This window comes from Oncorhynchus nerka, linkage group LG4 (genome assembly GCF_034236695.1).
Source record: "Oncorhynchus nerka isolate Pitt River linkage group LG4, Oner_Uvic_2.0, whole genome shotgun sequence".
Classification (NCBI taxonomy): Eukaryota; Metazoa; Chordata; class Actinopteri; order Salmoniformes; family Salmonidae; genus Oncorhynchus; species Oncorhynchus nerka.
In genome coordinates this window covers 65,230,091-65,257,953 of record NC_088399.1, presented here as the reverse complement: position 1 = coordinate 65,257,953, position 27,863 = coordinate 65,230,091, and the positions used below count along the sequence as shown (strand labels likewise).

The 27,863-nt window shown below is 42.0% G+C and overlaps 1 protein-coding gene across 1 annotated transcript; it reads left to right on the top strand.

The window, feature by feature from the left end:
• The first annotated feature begins 2,385 nt into the window (after window positions 1–2,385).
• LOC115128442 (acidic leucine-rich nuclear phosphoprotein 32 family member E-like) lies at window positions 2,386–17,780 on the top strand. The gene is made up of 7 exons (XM_029658291.2): window positions 2,386–2,590; window positions 10,289–10,438; window positions 10,609–10,731; window positions 12,841–13,003; window positions 13,093–13,211; window positions 13,332–13,374; window positions 15,955–17,780. Exons 1-7 carry the CDS (start codon window positions 2,537–2,539, stop codon window positions 16,038–16,040), a joined length of 738 nt encoding a protein of 245 aa, XP_029514151.1. The 5' UTR covers window positions 2,386–2,536; the 3' UTR covers window positions 16,041–17,780.
• The last annotated feature ends 10,083 nt before the right edge of the window (window positions 17,781–27,863 follow it).

The following is a 27,863-nucleotide window of genomic DNA, read 5'->3' as shown; positions in this document are numbered from 1 at the left end:
TATGTTATGTAGAATACTATTATGATTCGATCTTGCAGACAGTGGGTTCGTTTGAATGGTAAGGCAAAAGCAAACGACTAGAGTAGACGAAAGTCCAGGAGTGAAGTCGGGGGGGATGCATCTGTGACAGCCGAAAGTCGAACACTGATGTGGTTTTCCAACAGCAAGGCTCAGTGCAACATGGCATTGCTGCCATTGTTTATCAGTTTTTCTTTGTAGTGTTTTAAAATATATATAAATACATTTGCGTACGTTGTACTTCCAATTGGTGAGAGACTCAAATATCACATTCACATATTCACTGTGTACATGAATCATGCGAAGTTAGTTCCTGTTTCAGTCTTTGTCTTTGGTCACATTTGCGTGAGCAAACAAAAACATCCTAATGATTGGTTGACAATAGAGCCCCACAGTGGGGGTGTCATAATACCCACAAAACCTAGCGGTCAAACACGGAAATGATTCCAATCGTTTTTACACCATTCGTTTTTCCCATAGGGAATTTAATGGTTGTGTTCCGTGTAGGCTTACCCTGGCATTACGTTTTGATAACCATGTCAATCTCTCCCGGCCAAGGCGACTTTAATCAATATATTCAGCTCTATCTTCGCTCAGATCAGAAAATGCTAATTAGCGTCAAAGTAGACATAATGCAAGACTATGAATTCCGTAGTCATCTCTAGCTGACACCTTCGCTAACAGGTATTGTCAGTTTAAAACTTGCACAAGACAGTTCACAGACATTGTCAATTTTTTAAAATGTAGCCAATTTATGAATGACTAACATTAGATAGTTAATCCAGAGATTCTTACCTTTGCCTCTATTCGGCAGTCTCATCCAGATCATCATGGCATTTGTAGTTCTTTATGATAGCCACATTAGCAGCTAATTAGCATTTCATTTTTAGAGGGTAAATACAGGCAAATATCTTGATAAAAGTCACCTTGTCCTAAAGAGGTGTTCATGGTTATCAAAACGTCACACCAGAGTAAGCCTACACAAAACACAGCCCTTATTGTAAGTATTTCTAAAATCCCCCATGGGAAAATGAATGGTGAAAAAAACTATTGGAACAATTTCCTTGTTTGACCGCTAGGTTTTATGGGTATTATGACTGACACTATGGTACTCTATGCAGGTGATGGCTGCACAATAATATTGTACCACCTATCCCAATTGTCCTTTGTATACTTGTGTTCCCCAATGTACTTTTTGTATTGATTTGCTGTTAATAATAAAATATATATTTAAAGATGGATGCATGATAAAGTTGGTGAAGAGCAACTGCAGAGATTTGCAGTAGACTGCAGTCAAAACTTAATGACCTTTAATCACATATTTCTTTGTAAAGTTCATGCATTTGTCATGTAGTCGCAAGTCGGACAATTTTTATCCCCATAATGCAACACACTCTGGAAGGCGTGACCATTGGGTCACCAATTTGACATAAGTGATCTGCTCGAATGCGCCCATTGATTCAGCTTTGATCTAACTTTATTAAATTAACACCATTGCCAGAGTAGCCTGTTCTCTACGAGTAGAGCCAGAGAGGAAGAGATGAAGCGAGAGTTTTCACTCGTACCAAAATCTGTCCAAAATAAGACCAAAGCGTTTCTCTGTGATTATTCTGCCTTCCCGCAATGGGACGACTCTCATTGCTAGGGTGGAGACATGAGCATCTCATCATTACATATGTAGGCTACAGATCTCTGGTAGAGCAGAGGCTATGGGCTTGTTTGTAGCCGACAGTAGAGGCGACCTCCGACTGACTGATCTACAAAGAACCTTGTATCATAAATAACTAGTACTCATTATTATTTGTAGATCAATCAGTCACAATTTACCCATGATACATTACGGTTTTGATCTTCTCGAACACAGTCTGTACGTAAAGTAGAATTTAAACACATGCGCAAAACGTGAACCGCACATGTGCAGAAGCATCAGGATTTTTTGTCCGGAGGATAAAAGGTCAAAGAAAAGTCGGATCGGAAGCCACTCTAATCTTGGTTTCCGCCAGATGACACAGTCACAAAGTCAAAATTGGCTACAAAAATTAGGCATTTGGTCTTAATTTAATGTTAGGTTTACAGTGAGCAGTGTGGTTAAAATTAGGGTTAAGACGATACATTTTAGAAATGGGCGTGGTTTATCCATAATTATGACTTTGTGGCTGTGCTAACTAGTGACGACCCCGACGGTTTAAATGAAGATATTGACGTTCGCATTGACCCATCTAAATCTACTGCGCGCCCAATCACAACCAATCACCTCCGGCGGTTTATGTTGATCGGCATGATCTGTTTGATTGGTGTGTCGATCATCCGATTAAAATTAGGGAAGACAGGACTGGCCTATCAAGAACTCCACAGGGCGGGATTTGATAGAGGGGGCTGGGTGCGAAGTATCATGGAGGATCAGTAAGAGAACTGTGGCCATCCAAGAAAGCTGAGCTGTGGGTCCAAGAACTGGAGTTTCAGAAAATTTGATTGGCATTTTTTTTACGATAACATAGTGTTTTATATTTTATTAATAATGGAGATGAAGAAGAGGATCAGTTTAGAATTGAGGAATAGGACACCAGCGGAGGTAAGTTATCTTAAAAATGAGGTGATAACTATGCAAGCCGATAACCCAGAGAAGAGCGGACTTCTTGCGAGGCTCCGCTCTGCACATGGACAACAAGAGAGGATGCGAGTCCGATTACAAGTTTTTGTTTTGTTTTTGGGGATTCTGATTATTCGTCATACCACAATATATGTTGGTTGCTGTACAAAAATGAACTGCAACTATCCACAAAGCAATTTTGGTCGCTTTGTGATTCTAATAACATTTTATAGATCTGCAACACTGCCTTTGCTATCATCCTCCTTGTCTTGTGCCCGGCCAGAGATCCATTGAACGTTCAAGGTGGCGGAGCGGACATAATTATGAAGAACATTATGCTATTGTTGTGAGAGTAATTAAATTGTGAAAAGCCAATAACATCGTAATAAGGCTCCGGTGACGTCGTGTTGACTCCTGTAGTACAGCAGGCTAATCCAAATACAGAGAATTCACGACTGCCGTGGAAATGTGAAATAACTTTTGAGACGCGATTTATTTGTTTGTCTTGAAAGTTCCCTGGTGTTATTCCATGTGGATGCCGATGCAAATAACTATTTAAGTCGATTGTAAAAACGCAAGCTTTCCATGCGTAACGAGCCTCTTGACCGGTCTTACCGGGTTAACCAAATGGCACAAACGAGCTGGTTGGTTTCTCTGAGCGGACATTTTACTAATCGAATGGGTTTAGCTAATAACCATTTCTTTTACCATAGTATTTTTTTAAAGGTCCACTGGATGTAAACATCAATACTTCGATGTTATATGAACAACGCCTGCAAGAATGTATACGCAATTTAAAACCAGCACGCACGCGAGTTGACCGTTCTCGGAGCGAGACGCGCAGGCACTGACTACGGTGGCGTCAGTGTAGCTGTTTTTTTTGTGTGTTTTTTTTGTACAGTGCAGGCTTTTGAGCCCTATTTCTGACGTGCGGGGAGTGGAAGTCATTTTGTTGCATCTATACACGAGCCCATTTTGACGGCTATAACCGGGTTATCTCAATTTAGACACACGCAAATGGATAAATTATGCGTATTATATAGTAGGCCTAAATCCAAATGTAGAAAGTCTACTTCCAAACGAATTTCCTATAGCCTATGGGACTCACCCTGCCGGCCATTTAAATAGCCTACTGTACTCGAAAAGCAAGTTGTCTTTCGCCTCCATGTGATGGTGATTATGTAACAACAGGCTTTTCCTCTGTAGGAAACGACGACGTCTTTGTAAAAGGTGTGTTTGTATATATATATATATATATATATATATATATATGCGTGTGTATATACGCATTCAAGTGTAGCAGAGTTTGTGGTCCTGCTCTGCGTTTTACGAATTTAAGTAATATGGCAGATGGCGTGCGGGGCTCAGACCTCCGCCTCTATTTAGTAGATTAGGCTACAGTAAAAACCCCAACCCTCAGAGACAGCGCTTGTCTGAGGATGGACAAAACCCATTCATTCATGCCACTGACTCTTGCCTTCATTCGGCAAATCTATTTCTCTTACAATTTCTATAGTTACAGAACTCTGCTGTGCATTCGGCAGTGAAGTCCATTGTGCAGATGCTTCTGTATAGGATGTAGGCTACATCTCAACTGATGTTCCTCTCTCGACGACAATATCGAGATGATGCGCACAGAACTGTTCGTTCAATCGAGGTATTACGTGAAGATAAAACCAGGCTAAGACAGTGACAATGCCATCTCTGGTTTTGAGGAGCGTGTTATTTATATCTTAGTGGTACGATTTATATACACATTGTATACACATTTTGTTGGTGATAAATAACATTGTTAAAACACTTTGCCGAATATAACTTGGTACCAGGGTTAGGGCCAATTAATTTCAATTCCAGTCAATTCAGAAAGTAAACCAAATTCCAATTCCACATTTTCCTAATTGAAAAGCATTGAAGGGAATTGGAATTCCAGTGTACTTTCTGAATTGACCACAACCCTGTTTGGTACAAGTACAGTGCTATTATGTGCAACACCCGAATAACCACCCGAGGAGTGCCTATAGACAAAAAAGGGTAGCATCATGCTTATTCAACGTTTCTTGAATACAACTCACATATCACATGTAGGCTATACACGTGCAAGTCAACTGGAGTCAATTTCCCTGATGCCAATATTAAATGTAACACTTCAACTTACTTAGCCATTCCTCATAACCATCACTCTCCAAGGCCCCTGTGCTGCCAAGTATAGAACAAATGACTGACTACCACAACTGAAACTACATACTGATTGCACATCATCTCAACGCCTTGTAGCAGCAGAGCTTTGTACCGTAAGAGGGTGCTGAAACAAACATGGTTCTGAGAATGCATTTGAGACCCTGTCTACCACGCTTAAAACTTTTAAGAAATATAAGAAAGGCTTTAGAGGTTTGTTTGTATTTTTCGTTTGTATCATTAGTTATTTTGAATAAGAATATACATCATAATGATACTGCTGGAAATGTAGGCCGTCATTGTAAATAAGAATCTGTTCTTAACTGACTTGCCTAGTTAAATAAAGGTTCAATTAAAAAATATTATTATTTTTTTTTAAATTGAGGGCGGTAAACTTGTGAACCTCGGCCCTGAAGGCGGTCAAGCTACAAACCGAATCAAAAGCCAAGATGATTTGTAGTCGTAACATGTTATTATCAATAATCATTTATTAGTCACTGTATTGTATTATTTGGTACTGAAGTCAATGAGACGGGTGTTATTTTGATTTTTGCCACAATAGTTCCCCACTCACTAAGAACTGAGGTAGCTAGTCGCAAGCGGAACACACCATAGCAAAGATGATAGATATATCGACGAGAGGTTTCTCCGCCCTAACATTGGGAGTCGTTGTCCACCAAACTCCATGCTTGGTGGGCGAAACAATAAAAAAACGCCACCTGCTGGAGGGAGAGATTTTCCGCCGAGTTGGGCCTCTCTCTTCCTCTTCTCTGACCAAAGCCACATTTTCATTTGGCCAGCATTGGTGATAACAACTAGGGCTGTGATGATACCAGTATGACAAAATTTAAAACATGAAGCAGACTTACTCTTTTGCTCCGAATTGTAGGAAATAGGATTGTAGGAAATATTGTAGGAATTGTAGGAAATAAGCTTTAAACCTGCAAAATTCTCCCCACCAAATTTTATTGGTTGCATACACGTGTTTAGCAAATGTTATTGCGGGTGTAGCAAAATGCTTGTGATAAAGTTATTCCCGGATGTTATTCCCTGCTGTATGTAATAACACAAAACACATTCTGGCCTAATAATGTAAGAAATAACACAAAAAAACAAAACACAATAAAGTTGCCTAGGGGCTAGAAGCACGGCTGCCCTCTCTATCGGCACAATTTTCATACAGTGCGTGTGCCCTTAGAAACAGACGTGGCACGCACGCGGGGAGTGTGTGTGTGTGTGTGTGGGGGGGGTTGTTCCCCAATGCTGGACAGGGGCCCCCACAGGGCCAATAACAGAGCAACTGTAAAGTAAGAACTACTCAATCTGATTTGACGTAGAACTGGACAACTGGTCACCTAGTTTTTGTTTCAGTTAAGAGCAGAGGGCTTCCATGAGAGGGTGTTGCTGTGTGCAATTTATCTCGTTGAATTCCAGCTTTGACAGTCGCGAAAGGTGCCCATCAGGTGGTGTAGGAAATAGGCTATTAATAACAAAGGTGACCACACTCCCGCTCCTCTGCAGTAAAAGTGTCCCACCTAGTTGCATTGTTCCTCTCCCTCAGAACAAGAAGTAGGCGTAAGTAAAAGTGAGGCGAGAGTCTGCATTTTTGGAAGATGATTAACTATAATGCTGGAGGACTTGGTCCTTCCGCAAGAGATTCTCTTCCTAGTATCTTCTTGTTAGTACAGTCTGGGATGACATATCTGAGATGGTGTAAAAGGGCAAGATATACTTGTCCTATCTCGACTGCAATAACACGTTTCTTGTTATCAGTCTCTTAAAACCTCTCTGGGATATGTGGGATGCTACCATGTTAAAGATAAACATCTTGTAAATCCAGCCACAGTGGCCGATTTCAAATAGGCTTTACGGCAAAAGCACACCAAACGATTATGTTAGGTCAGCACCTAGTCACAAAATACCATACAGCCAGTTTCCAGCCAAGGAGAGGGCTCACAAAAGTCAGAAATAGGGATTAAATTACTCACTAACCTTTGATGATCTTCATCAGATGGCACTCACAGGACTCCATGTTACACAATAAATGTGTGTTTTGTTTGATAAAGTTAATATTTATGTCCAAAAACCTGATTTGAAATTGATGTGTTATGTTCAGAAATGCATTGTCTCAAACAAACATCAGGTGAAAGTGCAGAGAGCCACATCATTACAGAAATACTCATAATAAACATTGATAAAAGATACAAGTGTAATGCATGGAATTATAGATAAACTTCTCCTTAATGCAACCGCTGTGTCAGATTTCAAAAAGGCTTTAGCACACCTTGCGATTATGTTAGGTCAGCACCTAGCCACAGAAAAACATATAGCCATTTTCCAAAGAAGGAGAGGTGTCACAAAAGTCAGAAATAGCATTATAAATATTCACTTACCTTTGATGATCTTCATTGGAATGCACTCCCAGGAATCCCAGTTCCACAATAAATGTTTTTTGTTCGATAAAGTCCATAAGTTATGTCCAAATACCTCCTTTTTGTTTGCGCATTTAGTTCACAAATCCAAACTCACGAGGTGCGAGTCCAGGCGAAAGTTCAGACGAAAAGTCCAAAAAGTTATATTACAGTTCGTAGAAACATGTCAAACGATGTATAGAATCAATTTTTAGGATGTTTTTATCATAAATCTTCAATAATGTTTCAACCGGACAATTCCTTTGTCTTTAGAAATTAAAAGGAACGCAGCTACCTGTCACGGCTGCGTGCATGATTTAGCTCATGGCATTCTGCCAGACAACAGACTCAAACAGCTCTCCTTCCCTCCCCCTTCACAGGAGAAGCCTGAAACAAGGTTCTAAAGACTGTTGACATCTAGCGGAAGCCTTAGGAAGTGCAATATGACCCCATAGACACTGTATATTTGATAGGCAATGACTTGAAAAACTACAAACCTCAGATTTCCCACTTCCTGGTTGTGTTTTTTCTCAGGATTTTGCCTACCATATGAGTTCTGTTATACTCACAGACATCATTCAAACAGTTTTAGAAACTTCAGAGTGTTTTCTATCCAAATCTACTAATTATATGCATATTCTAGCTTTTGGGCCTGAGTAGCAGGTAGTTTACTCTGGGCACCTTATTATCCAAGCTACTCAATACTGCCCCCCAGTCCCAAAGAAGTTAAAGATGTAGTCCGGGATCTTTAAGCACAACACATTCGTAACATCTTGTACAAATTGGATTCATATCATATCGTACCAATTGTACACACATTTTTTTTTAAATTGCAGGACGTAACGTATCATACGAAATGGACGACATAGTACACAATTGGATGAAATAGTACACAAAAAAACTGGGACTCAATTTATGAATACACATTTTGGAATTATCCTGTTAAACTTGTTAAAACAAAATAGTAATACTTTTTACTGAAGAGACTGTGGCACCTGATGTTTCATGCCTGTCAATGTCACGGTGATCACAACTTCTGGCGACAATGAAAAGTAGCTAGCTAGCTAAACAGGTATGAGGTACAAGCTGTCCGTCAGTCTCGTAGCACTTCTGGCTGTCATTTATCCATGCCTACAGCATTCACGCAATTACATTCCAGGACTCTGAGTCTCCCTGACAATTAATTAAAAAAAAGTTTTTTGTCATTTATTCAGAGCGACTTACAGGAGCAATTAGGGTTAAGGACCTTGCTCATGGGCACATGGATTCAAACCAGCAACTGTGTAGATTAAGACACCGCAGAGTGTCCACAGACACGTACCTCAATCCAGTGATGAGAAATGCGTTGTACTCCGAAATGTCCCATTATCCCAACCATCACACCGAGAAGATTGAACATAGTAAAACCAAAATATCCCACACATGCTGATATAAACATAGTAGCTTGTACAGGTATTAAAAACCATTGTTCAATTTCTTAACAATGTGTCAACCACGACAATCATTGTCACAATTGTTTTTAGCTAACTAGCTAGCATGACTACTATCTAGCTGACATCTTGGCTAGTAGTTGGCTTCTAGACTTACTGTCTCCTATTTTCTGTCCAAATAACTTAACTAAATAGAAAAATATTCCCACCTGTCATGATAAGTAAACATGTTTACCCAATGGGTAAAAACTAGGAAATTAGGATTACTTTTTTTTGCTCTCCAGCTAGCTAGACACCTTGTTAGCGAGCTAGTGCGTTTGCTAACTGTAGCTTAGCTAACCTGTAATTAACAAATGTTGAGCTGCTAGACGATAACTAGGGCTTGCTATGGGTTAGCACCAATTATGTATATAAACCTTAATTGTTAATGTTATGTATTGGCCATTGCGAGGCTTTGATGTCACCGGTCGGCCATATTGGCACTCCCCAGTAGGAACAGTCCTCAATAGGAATGAATGTAATTCTACAGTATTTCAATTAAATGTTTCAAGGACACCATTACATGTGTTTTTGTTTTAGTGGTGACTAGCATTAACACAAAAAAAACATAAGAAATAAAAGATTCAGATCCATACCCACAACAAGCTTATTTCTCTTTGTTAGCTAGCATTTCCTCTTTGCCTAGATAATCCATCCAACAGACAGGTGTGGCATATCAAGAAGCTGATTAAACAGTATGATCATTACACAGGTGCACCTTGTGCTGGGGACAATAAAAGGCCACTTTAAAATCTGTTGTTTTGTCACGCAACACAATGCCACAGATGTCTCAAGTTTTGAGGTTACGTGCAATTGTCATGCTGACTTCAGGAATCAACACAAATCAACAGCCTGATCAACTCTATGCAAAGCATATGTGTCTCACTGCATGAGGCAAATGGTGGTCACACCAGATACTGACTGGTTTTCTGATCAAAGCCCCTATCTTTTTTTTAAAAGGTATCTGTGACCAACAGATGCAAATCTGTATTCCCAGAGCATAATGAATTTATTTCAATTGACTTTCCTTATATAAACTGTAACTCAGTGTATATCTTTTCATAATTGTTTTATGTTTAGCTCACATAATATAATTCAAAAGTATGCATTAAGTTGTCTAATAGAATAAATGTTTTAAAAAATGCATTTAGACATTAATAAATGCATATCTATAGCTTCCAAATTATTTTGTGAGTGCCAAGATGGCTGTGTTGGCTTCAATACAGCGTCCACCGTCAGTCACCCAGGGTTTATGCACATTTTTATTTTGTTACCTCTTTTGAAGCCTTGTAGCTAGTTAGCTACTCCAGCCACGTCGTTTTTCAGACAGGTCTTCCGCCTTGTGTCCACACTACAAAGCATTCAAGCAGAAAATAATTGAAAAGGCGTGTGATCTCACAGGAAACAGCGGACTTTAGGTCAAGGGTCAGCTTTTCCAATCAACATGTAATAAGATTATAAAGTGACATGGTGAATTAACCCAAACAAACAAAGAAGAAGAAAAAATGTAACAAACTAGCTATGCATTTAATTTGGTTTCATTCATTAACATGTGCAGGATGAAATCTCTTGATGCACCATCTCATTGTCAAGTGTCCAGTTGATCTTGATTACTGTTCCTACAGGTGGAAGAACTGGTGGTGGATAATTGCCGCACCAGTGATGGTGAAGTAGAGGGCCTGACGGATGATTTCAAGGAGCTGGAATTCCTCAGCATGGTCAACGTTGGACTCATCTCCCTGGCCAAACTACCCTCTCTGCCCAAGCTGCGCAAGGTGATTAGGGAAGCTGGATCCTTTTGAGCAATCGATTATCTCAATCAAAATCATTTAGTTTGCAGAATTATAAGAAACTCTGGCTTTACTCCCAATGACCAGTATTTTGATGTGGAGCATTACATTTTTTCAAACGATTCATCAGGAAATTGTGTGTTATTTCCTCACAGTTGGAGCTGAGTGACAACAACATCTCAGGTCATTTGGAGACCCTTTCAGAGAAGTGCCCCAACCTGACGTATCTAAACCTGAGTGGCAACAAGATCAAGGGGCTGAACAACGTTGAGGCCCTGGTTAGTTGAGTCGTTAAGTCTATTCAGGGCCGGTCGTTAAGGCTTCTTTTGGAATTAAGTCAGGGTCTCAACTTACTGTTGAGGTAGAATAGACAAGGTGCAATTTAGAAATGTTGTTGTGGATCGGCAATTCTTATCATTCACACAATTAGCCATGTCAGCTAACCATTTTTAGATTGGTAAGATATTCTAGCCAGCTATCTGAACTCGTAGTAATTATGGGCGAATATCAACCGGCATGCATGGCACCTGCACAGTAGTGGTCCGCGGGTCAGCTGTTTGTTCACCCGCAATTGCTAATAACCCATCCGCAACCGCCCGGCGATATGTAATAAAGTGAATATCTATGGCTTGCACCCGACCCTAACCCACTAATATAGAAAATGTACTGTAGGCTACAGTCAAAGACGACAGAACAATTTTTTAACAGTGGGTGCAGTTTTTTGTTGTTGTTGCCTGATTTAGATATGTTTCTATTTATAATTTCCGACATTTTGGTAGGCTATTTGTTAGTCAACTTTTCTATAGTTAGATACAGTGCATTCAGACCCTTTGAGATTTTGTTACATTACAGCCTAATTATAAGATGGATTAAATCGTTTTTTCCCTTCATCAATCTTTACTTAGTACTTTGTTGAAGCAACTTTGGCAGCAATTACAGCTTTACGTCTTCTTGGGTATGACGCTAACAAGTTTGGCACACCTGTATTTGGGGAGTTTCTCCCATACTTCTATGCAGATCCTCTCAACCTCTGTCAGAGGCGGCAGGGTAGCCTAGTGGTTAGAGCGTTGGACTAGTAACCGGAAAGTTGCAAGTTCAAACCCCCGAGCTGACAAGGTACAAATCTGTTCTGCCCCTGAACAGGCAGTTAACCCACTGTTCCTAGGCTGTCATTGAAAATAAGAATTTGATCTTAACTGACTTGCCTGGTTAATAAAAGGTTGAATGGGGAGCATCTTTTCACAGTTCTTTTCAGGTCTCTCCAGGGATGTTCGATCAGGTTCAAGTCCGAGCTCTGGCTATCGCCACTCAAGGATATTCAGAGACTTGTCCCGAAGCCACTCCTGCGTTGTCACTATGGTTCACCGCAGAGATGGTACCAGGTTTCCTCCAGATGTGACGCTTGGCATTCAGGCCAAAGATTTCAATCTTGGTTTCATCAGACCAGAAAATCTTGTTTCTCATGGTCTGAAAGTAATTTATAGGTGCCTTTTGGCAAACTCCAAGCGGGCTGTCATGTGCCTTTTACTGAGGAGTGGCTTCCGCCAGGCCACTCTACCATAAAGGCCTGATTGGTTGAGTGCTGCAGAGATGATTGTCCTTTTGGAAGTTTCTCCCATCTCCACAGAGGAACTCTGGAGCTCTGTCAGAGTGACTATCGGGATCTTGGTCACCTCCCTGACCAAAGCCCTTCTCCCCCTATTAATCTGTTTGGCCGGGTGGCCATCTCTGGGAAGAGTCTTGGTGGTTCCAAACTTCTTACATTTATGGAGGCCATTCCCAATCTGGCCCTCATACTACCATCACCACCTAATCATCCCAGTTTCCAATTGGCTCATTCATCCCCCCTCGTTTCCCCTGTAACTATTTCCCAGGTCATTGCTGTAAATTGAGAATGTGTTTTCAGTCACCTGGTAAAATAAATTATACAATTATGAATTTCAGGTATTGTTTTCTCTTGATTCAGCCCGTCCGCCATCCGCACAATATTTAATGACCCTAAACCCGTCCGCCTCGAGGATATGAAGGCGTGGACTGCGGGTTATGAGTCAACCCACGCATTACTTGTGCCTCTGACATCCAGGCGGCCTCTACTGATTTTGTTAGTCACTTTCACTCATATCATTAACTTGGCATAAGTCATGGCAAAATATGTGGAATTGCAGGAAATTCTTTAAAACTGCAAAAAAATATCTCTGCCCCATGGCAACATTTGTAGAATTGCATTTGATGAAAAAATGCTTTAAAAAAAAAAATATATATATTTCTAAACTAATCATGCCATTCACAAGGAGATATGTGGCTATGCTTGCCAGCCGTGTGCATGGAGAGAATTTGTTAATAAGTATTGTCTGGTAAGCTCTAACCTCTGCTTCCTAAAACCACAGCAAAATCTGAAGAACCTGAAGAGCCTGGACCTGTTTAACTGTGAGATCACCACACTGGAGGAGTACCGTGAGAGCATCTTTGAGCTGCTGCCTCAGGTCACCTACCTGGACGGCTTCGACCAGGAGGACAACGAGGCCCCTGACTCAGAGGCAGACGACGACGGTGAGCATGGCTACCACAACACAACCACACGGTGGGGCTGGTGATGTTTCAGCCTAACTTTCTTGAACAAAATACTTCTTCATTCATAGACGAGGATGAGGGGGAGGATGGAGCCGGGCCCACAGGGGACGATGATGAAGATGAGGATGAGGAGGGGGAGGAAGGAGGAGAGGTTGGGCTCTCTTACCTGATGAAGGAAAGGATCCAGGTGAGACGACTGAAATGTCTCATGTTTTATCCAAAACGTCATAATGTTTTACATCCGGCGACTCGAGTCAACGCTTAATTTAAAGAATCTTAACCGCCCCCCCTCCTCCTCCACACACAGGACGAAGAAGATGATGACGACTACGCAGAGGAGGAGGAAGAAGGTGAGGACAAGAATTGTTGTGTTGACCTGTCACTAGTAATCAAACCCAAGTACTCTAGCCTGGAAGTGGCAGATATGTTTGTCTGTCACAGATCTCCTGTTGGAATCAATCATCAAAATCTCTATTGACATCGGCTCCATGCTGGCTGTTACTCAATTTGTGGCAATAACTGGCTCTTTGACTCGGGAGGGTTTGACTTCTATTGATCCGTTCCTCAGCCCTGTGTGACTATTCATTTGTCACTTATCTGTGTGTTTTGGAGCCAAGCTAGGTCTACCTTCGACACTTAAAACAAGGTTAGAGTCCTCCCTACACAGTAGGCAGATAAATCCTTTGGGCTTTACAGGTATTGCAGGTTGCGTACATGTAATCCAGAGATGGTTCAGGCCATTTAGTTTGTTACCTTGTGAACGCGGCTAAAGTCCCCATGTGTATACAGTGCATTCGGAAAGTGTTCAGACCACTTGACTTTTTCCACATTTTGTTACGTTGCATCCTTATTCTAAAATAGATTACGTTGTTTTTGTACCTCATCAATCTACACATAATACCCCATAATGACAAGGCAAAAACAGGTTTAGTCATTTCTGCAAGTGAAAAAAAAAAACTGAAATATGACAGTATTCAGACCCTTTACTCAGTACTTTGTTGAAGCACCTTTGGCAGTGATTACAGCCTCAAGTCTTCTTGGGTATGAAGCTACAAGCTTGGTACACCCGTATTTGGGGAGTTTCTCCCATTTTTCTCTGCAGATCCTCTCAAGCTCTGTCAGGATGGATGGAGAGTGTCGCTGCACAGCTATTTTCAGGTCTCTCCAGAGATGTTCGATGGGGTTGAAGTCCGGGCTCTGGCTGGGCCACTCAAGGACATTCAGAGACTTGTCCCAAAGTCACTCCTGCGTTGTCTTGGTTGTGTGCTTCGGGTCATTGTCCTGTTGGAAGGGGAACCTTCGCCCCAGTCTGAGGTTCTGAGCACTCTTGAGCTGATCTCTCTGTACTTTGCTCCGTTCATCTTTCCCTCGATCCTGACTAGTCTCCCAGTCCCTGCCACTGAAAAACATCCCCACAGTATAATCTTGCCACCACCATGATTCACCGTAGGGATGGTGCCAGGTTTCCTCCAGACGTAATGCTTGGCATTCAGGCCAAAGAGTTTAATCTTGGTTTCATTAGACCAAAGAATCTTGTTTCTCATGGTCTGGCAGTCTTTTGGTGCCTTTTGGCAAACTCCAAGCGGGCTGTCATGTGCCCTTCTGAGGAGTGACTTCCGTCTGGCCACTCTACCATAAAGGCCTGATTGGTGGAGTGCTGCAGAGATGGTTGTCCTTCTGGAAGGTTCTCCCATCTCCACAGAGGAACTCTGGAGCTCTGTCAGAGTGACCATCGAGTTCTTAGTCACCTCCTTGACCAAGGCCCTTCTCCCCCTATTGCTCAGTTTGGCCGGGAAGCCAGCTCTAGGAAGAGTCTTGTTGGTTCCAAACTTCCATTTAAGAATGATGGAGGCCACTGTGTTCTTGGAGACCTTCAATGCTGCAGAAATGTTTTGGTAGCCTTCCCCAGATCTGTGCCACTGCACAGTCCTGTCTCTTTGCTCTATGGACAAATCTTGATTTTTGCTCTGACATGCACTGTCAACTGTAGGACCTTATATAAACAGGTGTGTGCCTTTCCAAATCATGTCCAATCAATTGAATTTACCACAGGTGGACTCCAATCAAGTTGTAGAAACATCTCAAGGATGATCAATGGAATCAAACAGGATGAGCTGAGCTCAATTTTGAGTCTCATAGCAAAGGGTCTGAATACTTGTGTAAATGTAATATTTTAGTTTAGTTATTCTTTTTCAATTTGCAAAAAGGTCTAAAAATCTGTTTTCACTTTGTCATTATGGGGTATTATGTGTAGATTCATGAGCATTTGAATGTATTTAATCCATTTTAGAATAAGGCTGTAACCCAACAAAGTGGAAAAAGTCAAGAGGTCTGAAAACTTTCCAAATGCACTGTATGTGAACTACTCCTTCAGGACTCTGAGTGGGAAGCTGTGCCTACTGTGAGATGACATCAGTAAGCAGTGCACTTGCATGTGTGTGCAAGGAGTATAAATCAACCCTTTCATATATATAACATGCCAGGGGAAATACTTAGCTACAATATTATACGTAAGTAGTAGATCTGAGGCCTTGGGAATCCTTTGAAAGTAGACTTTGATGTAAGAGAGCCGCATTAACATTAAACCAAAATGGACTCCTTAGCCTCTACATTGTTTCGCTAATGGTAATTCAGTCTACAAAGTGGCCTTTGTTACGTGACTGAAAAGATGTATACTAGTGGTACTGTGTTTTGTTTTTCCCCCTCTGGTGTTTTTGAGACTTGTCGGTGGGCGGAAGATACGGTGGATCTTGTATCAACTCCCACATTGCCTGTGGATACAATATCATAAGGGTGCCGAATTCAGAATTAAGGGAAATGCCAATTGGATTTGATTGCTGTTTTACTTGGTCCTGATTAGAAGTGATTGTCGCCACCTTTTTTAAGGTCCGACAAAGTCTGACTTTTTGATTGGCTTGTGTCCTGTGCAGAGGAGAAGGCAGGAGTCAAAGGGGAGAAGAGGAAGAGGGATGCTGAGGATGAAGGGGAGGAGGAGGATGATGATGACGACGACTAGGCTTGTCCTTCCCCTGCGAACCTCTGGATCCAGATCCAAGTAGAACAATAACCACAAAAAAGTGTGATCTTGCAGATTGTTTCTCTTTGTAAACCATAGATATCACTGTAGAGGCTGTTTCTTTTATATATAAATATATATATGAGATACTATACGAAAAGGAGATTTTATCGACAAATAATTTGTTCATCGTTCTAAGTTAAATTACCACCCCAAAAATCTCATCAATATGCAGGCAGTCTAAAATGAATGGATGTAGGGGGGTGGGCGGGGCTGGATTTATGTTATGGGCTAATTTAAGGGCTGTCGCTACATTGACCAGCCATCCGCACAACAGAAGTGGCCCACGCTGTCCCTCGTTGACATTCGTGTTCAACAAAACTCCAGTGACGTTCCAAGACCCATGACAAGCCAGGCAGCCCAGAGTCCAGTCCAGCCCAAAGAGATAGAGGACTCATCTTTGTATCTGTGCCATTATAGCATCTGTGACTGCATGGGCAGCGCAGTCTCAATTTTAAAGTAGTCAATTTTCTTCACGATTGGCTGATCCCTCATGATGACTCGCAACATGGTCACCAGGAGGGATCAGCCAATGAAGTTAGAAGTCCTACTCAGTTGACGACATTAAAAAGGTTGGAAGCCCTCAATGGCGCTGCCCATGCTAATATGGCCTTTTGGCCACTAGAGGCCTCTATCATTCTCTATGGCCCAGCCAAGTCTGATCTACCTCTCTGGGCCACGGTGAGAAGAGAATGCCCCCTACAGGACAACACTCTACACAGAACCACCCTCACTACTCAGGCGGCCAGTCATACCAGGCTAGAAAAAAAGGCACCAGAAAGTTTAGGAACCTCTACCGTCATCACTGTCTGCCACAAGGAGTCTCCTCTTTCTCCCCAGCCACCCCAATGCATTTGTACCAGATTGTTTCCAGCCATCGATGAAAGTCCTGTCTCCCGTAAGCATAGCAAAGACTGTGTTAGATCCCTCACACAGTACATGACTTGTTTTAGGAATTTTTTTAATCGTGGGAGGTTGGGAGATCCAGAAAAGTAGTCTAGCAGTTTCAATACCAGCGTTAGCCCTGGGGAGTTGTATTTCCAACTGATGTTCAAACCGACCACGACATTTGTTAGGGCCATAGAGCTGTGGCTTTCCAGGACTGGTGCTGGTAATCTGTATTCTAAATCAAACCTAGCGGTTTGGCCTTAACCTTATCTGTCCTTAACGGATGCAAACCAATATATTTCCTTCTGGTTCAACAGGCCATATCTGTTAACAGCTTTAAATACTGTAACCTGACTATTAATGTTGTTGTCGCGGTGATAGAGGGGAACGGCCATAATGTTTATATTGAAAAAGTTAAGGTCAAACCGCTTCGGTGTAGGAATGAACCGCATCCCGAAGTAAATTTTATCTTTGTCTTGCTGTTGATGCAAGTTAGTTTATAATTGTACTGGTATTTTACACAGCAGGAACTTTAATCTATTATTTGTAAGGCAATATGTAAATAGTTTCAGTTCCAACAGTTTGATGTTTCATGTGTTTTTTTGTGTTTTTTTTAATGACTTTTTTCGTCATTTTGTTTTAATATAAAGCACAGGTCAAGAAGCCAAACTCTGACCTAACACACTCAATATAGATTATTTTCCATCCTTGGCTGTTGTGACACGTTGTGTTTTGTGTGGTGTAAACATCTTAAAAGAAGGATTTTGAATAAAACAATATATAAACAGAAAAGAGAGTGCTTTAAAATAAATTGATAGTTTTTTGTCTTCAGAAAATGATTACCTAATTACATGAATGTCATTCACTGCTAGGCAGTAGTAGGGACATTATGTCACATGTAGCAACAATTTATGTACAAATTATGTACAATTTACCAACAAATGGCCAAAGGAGGGAGAATTTCAGTATATTACATTGGCTAGACCAAACATCTTTGGCCGTCACCAATTCATGTATGAAAAATGTTTCACAAACCATCCAAACTGTTTCTCTGTTTATAAAAAGGTATTCAGTGAGATGTGAGGAGTGGGAGTGTAATGTGACCTGTAAGGCCTATGAGTTACAGTTCCTCACGAACAGTCTGCTGGCTCAGCGTCTAATATCACACACAGGTGCCATCTGCTGGGCGTCATAGGCATGAATAATTCATGAGGGAGGTCTTGGTAGTTAGAGGACATTGGACATGAAGGGGGTGGGGTTATGTCAGAGATGCAGGGGTGGGGCCACTGGAACCTGCCATGAACAATGTATTATACTGGTCTTAGGTTGCTTAGTGCCATGCAGCGATTCCCTCCGCAAGGCAATCAGACAAGCAAAGCGTCAGTATAGAGACAAAGTAGAGTCGCAAGTCAACGGCTCAGACACGAGATGTATATGGCAGGGTCTACGGTCAATCACGGATTACAAGAAGAAAACCAGCCCCGTCGCGGACATCAACGTCTTGCTCCCAGACAAATTAAACAACTTCTTTGCACGCTTTGAGGACAATACAGTGCAACTGACAAGGCCCGCTACCAAAGCTTGTGGGCTCTCCTTCTCCGTGGCCAATGTGAGTAAAACATTTAAATGTGTTAACCCTCGCAGGGCTGCCGGCCTCAGAGCATGCGCAGACCAGCTGGCTGGTGTGTTTACGGACATATTCAACCAATCCCTATCCCAGTCTGTTGTCCCCACATGCTTCAATATGGCCACCATTGTTCCTGTTCCCAAGAAAGCTACGGTAACTGAACTAAATGACTATCGCCCTATTGCACTCACTTCTGTCATCATGAAGTGTTTTGAGAGACTAGTTAAGGACCATATCACCTCCACCCTACCTGATACCCTAGACCCACTCCAATTTGCTTATCGCCCCAATAGGTCCACTGACGATGCAATCACCATCACACTGCACACTTCCCTATCCCAACTGGACAAGAGGAATACCTATGTAAGAATGCTGTTCATTGACTACAGCTCAGCATTTAACACCATAGTACCCTCCAAGACCTTGGATCTCGACCCCGCCCTGTGCAACTGGGTCTTGGACTTTCTGACGGACCGCCCCAGGTGGTGAAAGTAGGAAACAACATCTCCACCTCGCGGATCCTCAACACTGGGGCCCCACAAGGGTGCATTCTCGGCCCTCTCCTGTACTCCCTGTTCACCCATGAATGCGTGGCCATGCACGCCTCCAACTCAATCACCAAGTTTGCAGACAACACTACAGCAGTAGGCTGCTTGATTACCAACAACGATGAGACGGCCTACAGGGAGGAGGTGAGTGCCCTCGGAGTGTGGTGTCAGGAAAATAACCTCACACTCAATGTCAACAAAACAAAGGAGATGATCATGGACTTCAGGAAACAGCAGAGGGAGCACCACCCCCACCATCCACATCAAAGGGACAGTAGTGGAGAAGGTGGAATGTTTTAAGTTCCTCTGCGTACACATCACAGACAAACTGAAATGGTCCACCCACACAGACTTCAGGAGGCTGAAGAAATTCTGCTTGTCATCTAAAACACAACCTTTTACAGATGCACAACAATCGAGAGCATCACGATGGGCTCTAATTGCCTGGTACGGCAATTGCACCGCCCTCATCCGCAAGGCTCTCCAGAGGGTAGTGAGGTCTGCACAACACATCACCGGGGGCAAACTACCTGCCCTCCAGGACACCTACAGAAGCCTATGTCACAGGAAGGCCAAAAAGATCAAGGACAACAACCACCCGAGCCACTGCCTGTTCACCCCGCTATCATCCAGAAGGTAAGGCCAGTACAGGTGCATCAAAGCTGGGACCGAGAGACTGAAAAACAGCTTCTATCTCAAGGCCATCAGACTGTTAAACAGCCATCACTAACTTAGAGAGGCTGCTGCCAACATACAGACTCAAATCTCTGGCCACTTAAATAAACAGACTTAATAAAGATATCACTTTAAATAACGGCACTTTAATAATGTTTACATATCCTACATTACTCATCTCATATGTATACACTGTATTCTACACCATCTAGCCTATGCCGCACGCCATCGCTCATCCATATATTTATATGTACATATTCTCATTCATCCCTTTACATTTGGGTGTATGAGGTAGTTGTTGTGAAATTGTTTGATTACTTGTTAGATATTACTGCACGGCCAGAACTAGAAGCACAAGCATTACGCTACACTCGCATTAACATCTGCTAACCATGTGTTTGTGACCAATAAAATTGGATTTGATCTGCATATGCGGGGGGTGAATTGCTGTTTTACTGCTAACAGTAAGAAACATCTCAGATTTTCCTCTGTCAATAACCAAACCCACAGAAAACTTAGAGTGATTGTTCCTGAAAAGCAACTTCTCGCCTTGAAAACGGCCTATGTGACATCGGTTATAAGTCAGCAACATACAGTATATTCCAGTATCAAAATCGACTACAAAGTGTAAATAGGATTTGAGAGATGACAGAAGAAAATGGTATGTCACAGAATGAAGGGTAACAGTTTTCCTCGTGTTAGGTTTATTTCAATCCTACCCACATGTCCACAGCTGGCAGCATCCACTTAATCATCCATTCTGAGCGAAGCTGCATGAGACCTGGTTGTAAATGCCCATGGTCAATTTGGTTTGACATTCAATATCTCTTTTGGGCTAGTTAGGGACGATCAGTAAATTACACAATGTACATGGGACGATATTTTTTCAATGTCAATAGCTCCAAATTTCAATGACTTAACCTCAAATCAACTATAAATTGTAGAAATTCACGTACAAATATTGTGCATGTAATGAATAATCAGGGAGAAAAAGGTGTAGATTCACGCGCAGAGCGCTGCAGGTGTTTATTACGCCTTGGCAGAAGGCAGAAATCGTGGTCACAGGCAGGCAATGGTTATACACAGGTAGGCAAAACAGGCAGGTGAATCAAGGCTAGGACTGAAGGCTATAACTGGTTCTCACAAACGAGCTAGGAAAAGGCTTACTAGAGTCAAAACGAACAATACCTCACAAAGGCACAAACAGAATGAACTGAACTAAATAAGGAGCTGATGAGACCAGATGAGTAATTAACACAGGTGAAATCAATGAACGAAAATGAAAGACAGGGCTACGTTCAAGAACACAACGAAACAGAACAGAAGGTTGACTAAGAAAATAAATACAGGACCTTACAGTGTAATTTATTGACGGCCCCTAACTAGCCCCAGAGATAGGCTATCCAACATCAAACCAACTTTAGCATGGTCTCACATACATTTCAGTAACAGTATATTAATACTGAACAAAAATATAAACGCAACATGCAACAATTTCAACAATTTTACTGAGTTACAGTTCATATAAGGAAATCAGTCCATTTAAATAAATGCATTACGCCCTAATCTATGGATTTCACATAACTGGGCAGGGGCACAGCCATGGGTGGGCCTGGGAAGGCATAGGCCCACCCACTGGGGAGTCAGGCCCAGCCAATCAGAATGAGTTTTTCCCCAAAAAAGGGTTTATTACAGAAATAAATACTCCTCAGTTTCATCCGCTGTCTGGGTGGCTGGTCTCAGAAGATCCCGCAGGTGAAGAAGCCGGATGTAGAGGTCCCGGGCTGGCGTGGTTACACGTGGTCTGCGGTTGTGAGACTGGTTGGACGTACTGACAAATTCTATAAAATTATGTTGGAGGCAGCTTATGGTGGAGAAATTAACATTCAATTATCTGGCAACAGCTCTGGTGGACATTCCTGCAGTCAGCATGCCAATTGCACACTCGCTCAAAACTTGAGACATCTGTGGCATTGTGTTGTGTGACAAAACTGCACATTTTAGAGTGGCCTTTTAATTTTTCCCCAGCACAAGGTGCACTTGAGTAATGATCATGCTGTTTAATCAACTTCTTGATATGCCACACCTGTCAGGTGGATGGATTATCTTGGCAAAGGAGAAATGCTCACTAATAGTGATGTAAACAAATTTGTGCACAAAATTTGAGAGAAATAAGCTTTTTGTGCGTATGGAACATTTCTGGGATCTTTTATTTCAGGTCATGAAACATGGGACCAGCACTTTACATGTTGTGTTCATATTTGTGTTCAGTGTAATTTAATATTTCCCCTAATGCATCACAGTAAGTGAAATACAATACTATTAAACCATGCTGAAAACTGTGGAGTGAGTTCCATGTTTAAAAACAAATGAAACTGAATCCAGAATGAAGCACATGTAGCACTGTCTTTACTGTCCCACTAGATGGCGATATGGTCGGTACTGTAACCGATGGCTACCACTTCTGATGTCAAAGCAGCTGGTGTTTGCTGCTCAGGCTTGAAAAAGAATATTGACACGAAAGGTTATGTGGGTCATCCCAGGTTCTCATTTATCCAGTCCAAATGTATTTATTTGATGTAATTTTGTTCTGTTGTTACCATCATTTTTGTATAATTTGTTATTTTATTTGATCCCTTTGGACTGTCTGAGGTGAGTGTGAGTGTGAGTGCTCTAATAGCATCCTACCAGTAGCGATTAACAACCTAACATAAGGTTTTCTATATTTCACTTAACATTTTATTTCAGTTACATTTATTAAAATGTAGATTCGCAGTGCTAGCTGTGCCACCAGGAACTCTGGGTTCGAGCCCAGGCTCTGTCGTAGCCGGCCGCGACCAGGAGGTCCATGGGGCGACGCACAATTGGCCTAGCGTCATCCGGGTTAGGGAGGGTTTGGCCGGTAGGGTTATCTTTGTCTCATTGTGCACTAGCTACTCCTGTGGCGGGCCGGGCGCAGTACACGCTGACCAGGTCGCTAGGTGCAAGGTGTTTCCTCCGACACATTGGTGTGGCTGGCTTCCGGGTTGGATGCGCGCTGTGTTAAGAAGCAGTGCGGCTTGGTTGGGTTGTGTTTCGGAGGACACATGGCTTTCGACCTTTGTCTCTCCCGAGCCCGTACAGGAGTTGTAGCGATGAGACAAGATAGTAACTACTAGCAATTGGATATCACGAAATTGGGGAGAAAAAGTGGGTAAAAAAAATGTTTAAACATGAAAAAAATGAATGTAGATTCATTTATTCATTAATTACCTTAGATTCTCATTTGGCACTACACATCAAAGGACATTTTAAGTTTATAGATGCCAATTTTTAAGGCTATTAAATCACCTATTATGTTCCAATCTTTATTTTGGTATGACTTGTGTCAGTCAGCACTGGCTCATTGGAAACCGTGCTGCTAAAATATGATTGCCTTTCCATATTCAGATCAGCCACATCTGGTTGAGTAACAGAGGCTGTAGCACACTTGCATGCACGCACACACACACACACACACACACACACACACACACACACACACACACACACACACACACACGTGTACTCACGCACACATGCACACAGACACACACACCAGTATTGCCCAAAGCATTTTCAGACATTAGCTTGTATTACATTCCCACATTCATAAATGCACACGCACTGTAATTACCGCTAGTTACTACTAAAACAGGGGAACAACAGCTTGACCCTTTGACCCTAGCAGACCTCTCAGAGGAGCAGGCCTCTTCAGTGAAGTGGGTCTGAAGGGATCAGGAGTCCTCATCCCTCTTTCTCAATGCAAGTCAGAAACACATAAAAAAGCCTGTCCAGAGGGAATAAAAACATCTGTTTAGTTGATGCTTTGACACACATTCAACTCACACGTGCCTGGTCACAACTGTACACACACACACGTATGCGCTAAAGCACACATGCATGTCACACACACACACACACACACATACACACACACACACTCAATCACACCTATGCACTCGAATACGCTTACACAAATACACACTCATTCTACTAAATCGCCAAACTACGCCCCATTCAGCCAGTTTTATGGAGCTGAAGATGGAATGAGGAATACATATGAGCCTCCTGCATATTAGGCACCCTGGCTAAACCTGATATTCTCTGTAATGGTATCCAGACGATACGTGGGCATTTGCAAGGCACAACTCCTGCATCAGACAACCAGAGGCCAGTTGAATACACTGCTGTGCTGACAGGTCAGACTCCTTTGATTTATGCCTACCAACTTAACGTAAGCATCCAGAGAAACGATCCCCTCTCTGTGTACAGATGTAGGATCTTAATTTGAGCCACTTAGCTACAGCAGGAAAATAATCCTGCAGCTACAAGAAATGTGAATTATTATGTGGATTATATTTCTTAATTTTATTTCATGGACATTTTTGTAGGGGTTGAAATATCAAAGTGGATTTGCACTACAGGTTTAACATTTCCTGCATTGCAGGAAGGTTCTCCTGCGACAGGGGGATCAAATTAAGGTCCTGCATCTGTGTGCATGTACAATTATACAGAAACAAATTTTCATCCAGTTCTCTGATTCCAGTTTTGACTGTTATGGTGAAGGTTGGTTTCTGGCCTAATTACTTTCACAAGTGAACTGTTTTTTTTGGTTGGGTTGCTTTATACAGTATTTAGTCATTGCCTAGGTTTGTTTGTGTGAAATGTATGTTTATCGATGTGTATTGAAGCCTGACCTCATTGCTGTGTTTGTGCTTGTCTTAACCCATAGGGGGCAGTGTAACCCTTCTGTTACCTCTCTTACCCTGGGGTTTGTTGTCTGAGGGAGAGATGGAGGCTCAACACCTGAGGTTCAGGTATAGATGGTTTGTACTGGTTTGATATTCTTCCTTCAAACTGTAGCAAATCTGGGGATAGCAGCTGGGTTCCAAACTAGAGACCTTGTATTTGTCAACTCAACATATGTCCAGGCGATTACTGGGCCATATTCCGACAATCATTTCTATTTTAAAATGATGTGACATTAAATAAACCTACATTTTGAAATCCAAATACATCAACAATCCCCAGTCTATCCGGTCGTGCTGCCGATGCAGTTCTCCTTGCGGCGATGGAACCCTGATCTGTTTCACCGGATGTGTTACTTTGTCCCAGACCTGCTGTTTTGATCTGCTGTAGCTGCCAGGCATTTAACAAATCGTGACTCTCTCTCTCTCTCAATCTGTCTATCTCTCTCTGTGTCTTTCTCTCTCTCTGTCTTTCTCTGTCTCTCTCTCTCTCTCCTTCTCTGTCTCTCTCTCTCTCTCTCTCTCTCTCTCTCTCTCTCAATCTGTCTATCTCTCTCTGTGTCTTTCTCTCTCTCTGTCTTTCTCTTTCTCTCTCTCTCTCTCTCTCTCTCTCTCTCTCAATCTGTCTTTCTCTCTCTCTGTCTCTCTCTCTCTCTCAATCTGTCTTTCTCTCTCTCTGTCTCTCTCTCTCTCTCTCTGTCTCTCTCTCTCCTTCTCTGTCTCTCTCTCTCCCTCTGTCTTTCTCTCTCTCTCTCTCTGTCTCTCTCTCTCCCTCTGTCTTTCTCTCTGACTGTCTCTCTCTCTCTCTCTCTCTCTCTCTCTCTCTCTCTCTCTCTCTCTCTCTCTCTCTCTCTCTGGCTTTTCAATTCAAGGGCTTTATTGGCATGGGAAACATATGTTACAGTTTTTCTCAGTCGCTTTGGTGCATTTCTTAGATCAAAAGTGCAATTCTTGAAACTACTTGTACAAATTCCAAATCATGTAGTCACTTGTGCACATCATTAAAGCAATTTCTTATTCCTTTTGAGCAAATTGCAATTGATAATGTACAAGAGTCAGCTTTTTTCCACATTATCAATTGCTCATGTCATGTTGATCAAAATGTAGTAGATGGTTCTCTGTTGAATAGTCTTACCCCTCAAAACATCTAGGCATTAGTTCCTTGCATAAGCCATTACATGCAAAATTGTTGAACTATTTGTCATAAACTGTCAAGCATAGTTTTACACATTTCTATTAGACCTTTTGTACAAAAACGTGAATTGATGAATCGTGCAGGTGAAATTGACCCTCACTCATGAAGGAATGTAAAGTGTTAGTTCAACCAACAATCAACCAGTTGTCTAAATTTCTCAAAGGTGCATCTCATGAAGAATCAATTGCCCAAATGCACCAAAGCGACTGAGAAAAACTGTAACATTGCCAAAGCAAGTGAAATATGTTATAAACAAAAGTGAAATAAACAATACAATTTACAGTAAACATTTCAAATGTCATATTATGTCTATATACAGTGTTGTAACGATGTGCAAATAGTTACAGTTTTTCTCAGTCGCTTTGGTGCATTTTTCACATCATCCCTAACATGTGCAAAATAATAAGTGCATTTCTCAGAACAATTTGTACAAACTGCAATATACAATAGATATGTTTCTAAAGCTAGTCAGTCACTAAAAATCCTTAGTACATCTCTCAAAAGTAAATATTCATGCCAATGATCATGTCAGTGTCATCAGAATGATAAGTCATTGAGTCATTGTTCACGAACAAGGTCGTCAAAATGTTTAGGCATGTTGTCAATGTAACTGTGTACTTTGACAGTATTACCTGATGTAAACTTAGGCTACAGTTTGGATGACAGCTACTGTATTGAAAATGTACAAGGCTGCACTTCTATGGCATATATCAATTTTAACAGTGCTATTTACTTATTACTGTATGTGGGTTATTGATTGAAAGAGACTGGACAACCCAAGAGGCACAAATGAAAAAAAACTAAATTAGAAAGAAACACCGGAAACCACCCCTAAGGCACAACTTTGCCCGCAGCACTGTTGTGCTGTCTCTACACATCCAGATGTTCCTGTCTGTCGGCCCACATATTCTCATCCACATCACACCGGATATTTTCCCTTCCAATGCAACGTGGAAAGAATCTTTTGGAATGCCTTATCCATCCTCTGTAGGCGTCTACTGTGATGTCCTCACATGCTGCATCCATTGCAGCCAGCAGGGTCATCTATGTGTGTGGCTAACGATCGTACACCTTCCACCTCCATGCTGAAAATAACTCCTCAATTTGCTTAAGGAATGGTGAATAAGGTGGGAGGAATTTTATGAGCATCCTCGGGTGGGTCACAAACCATTGCCTTATGTTTGATCGATGGAAACTCACATTATCACAAACGACCACATACTTTGGCAAATCCTCTCTAAACAGACCCCTCTCATCATCAGGGATGAGAGCCCTGTAGAGAGTCTCTAAAAAGTTGAGTAGATGCTGGGTGTTGTATGGCCCTATAAGGGGGATATGGGTTAGGACACCATGCTCCGAAATAGCAGCACACATGGTGATATTTCCTCCCCGTTGGCCTGGCAAATCCACAGTAGCTCTGTGACCGATGATATTCCGACCCCGTCTTCTGCATGTGGGAGGGTTAACTTGATTCCAACTCCATTATACACTATATCCCAGAACACACAGTTGAATTTGTTTTGGTAAGGAAGAGTGACATAACATGTACATATATTGCATGTTCCTTCCACCTTCCACCAGGCTATGAGGGGTGGCCAGTCCTCTTCTGGCTGTCCCAGGTGGAGATTATAAACCTAGAGAGGAACCAGGCTATGAGGGGTGGCCAGTCCTCTTCTGGCTGTGCCGGGTGGAGATTATAAACCTAGAGAGGAACCAGGCTATGAGGGGTGGCCAGTCCTCTTCTGGCTGTGCCAGGTGGAGCCTATGTCCTCTTTTGCCTCTTCCTCTGTTTTGCCTTCCACCATGCATCCTTGCTCCTCTTCTTCCTCCTCCTCTTGGCTGTTGACCCTGTTCATTTCCTGGTCCATCCATTATTGGAAAATTGCAACTCTGTGTTTTTGGTCTGTCTATATATGCTTGCCAATTGATTCTTCATGAGATGCACCTTTGAGAAATGTAGACAACTGGTTGATTGTTGGTTGAACTAACACTTTTACATTCCTTCATGAGTGAGGGTCAATTTCACCTGCACGATTCATCAATTCACGTTTTTGTACAAAA

Excerpts from the sequence above, each read along its gene's own strand:
- LOC115128442 (XM_029658291.2), top strand. The coding sequence starts at position 2,537 with ATGGAGATGAAGAAGAGGATCAGTTTAGAATTGAGGAATAGGACACCA. Across the intron at positions 2,591-10,288 it reads GGAATAGGACACCAGCGGAG|GTGGAAGAACTGGTGGTGGA; the intron begins GTAAGTTATCTT and ends CTGTTCCTACAG. Across the intron at positions 10,439-10,608 it reads CTCTGCCCAAGCTGCGCAAG|TTGGAGCTGAGTGACAACAA; the intron begins GTGATTAGGGAA and ends ATTTCCTCACAG.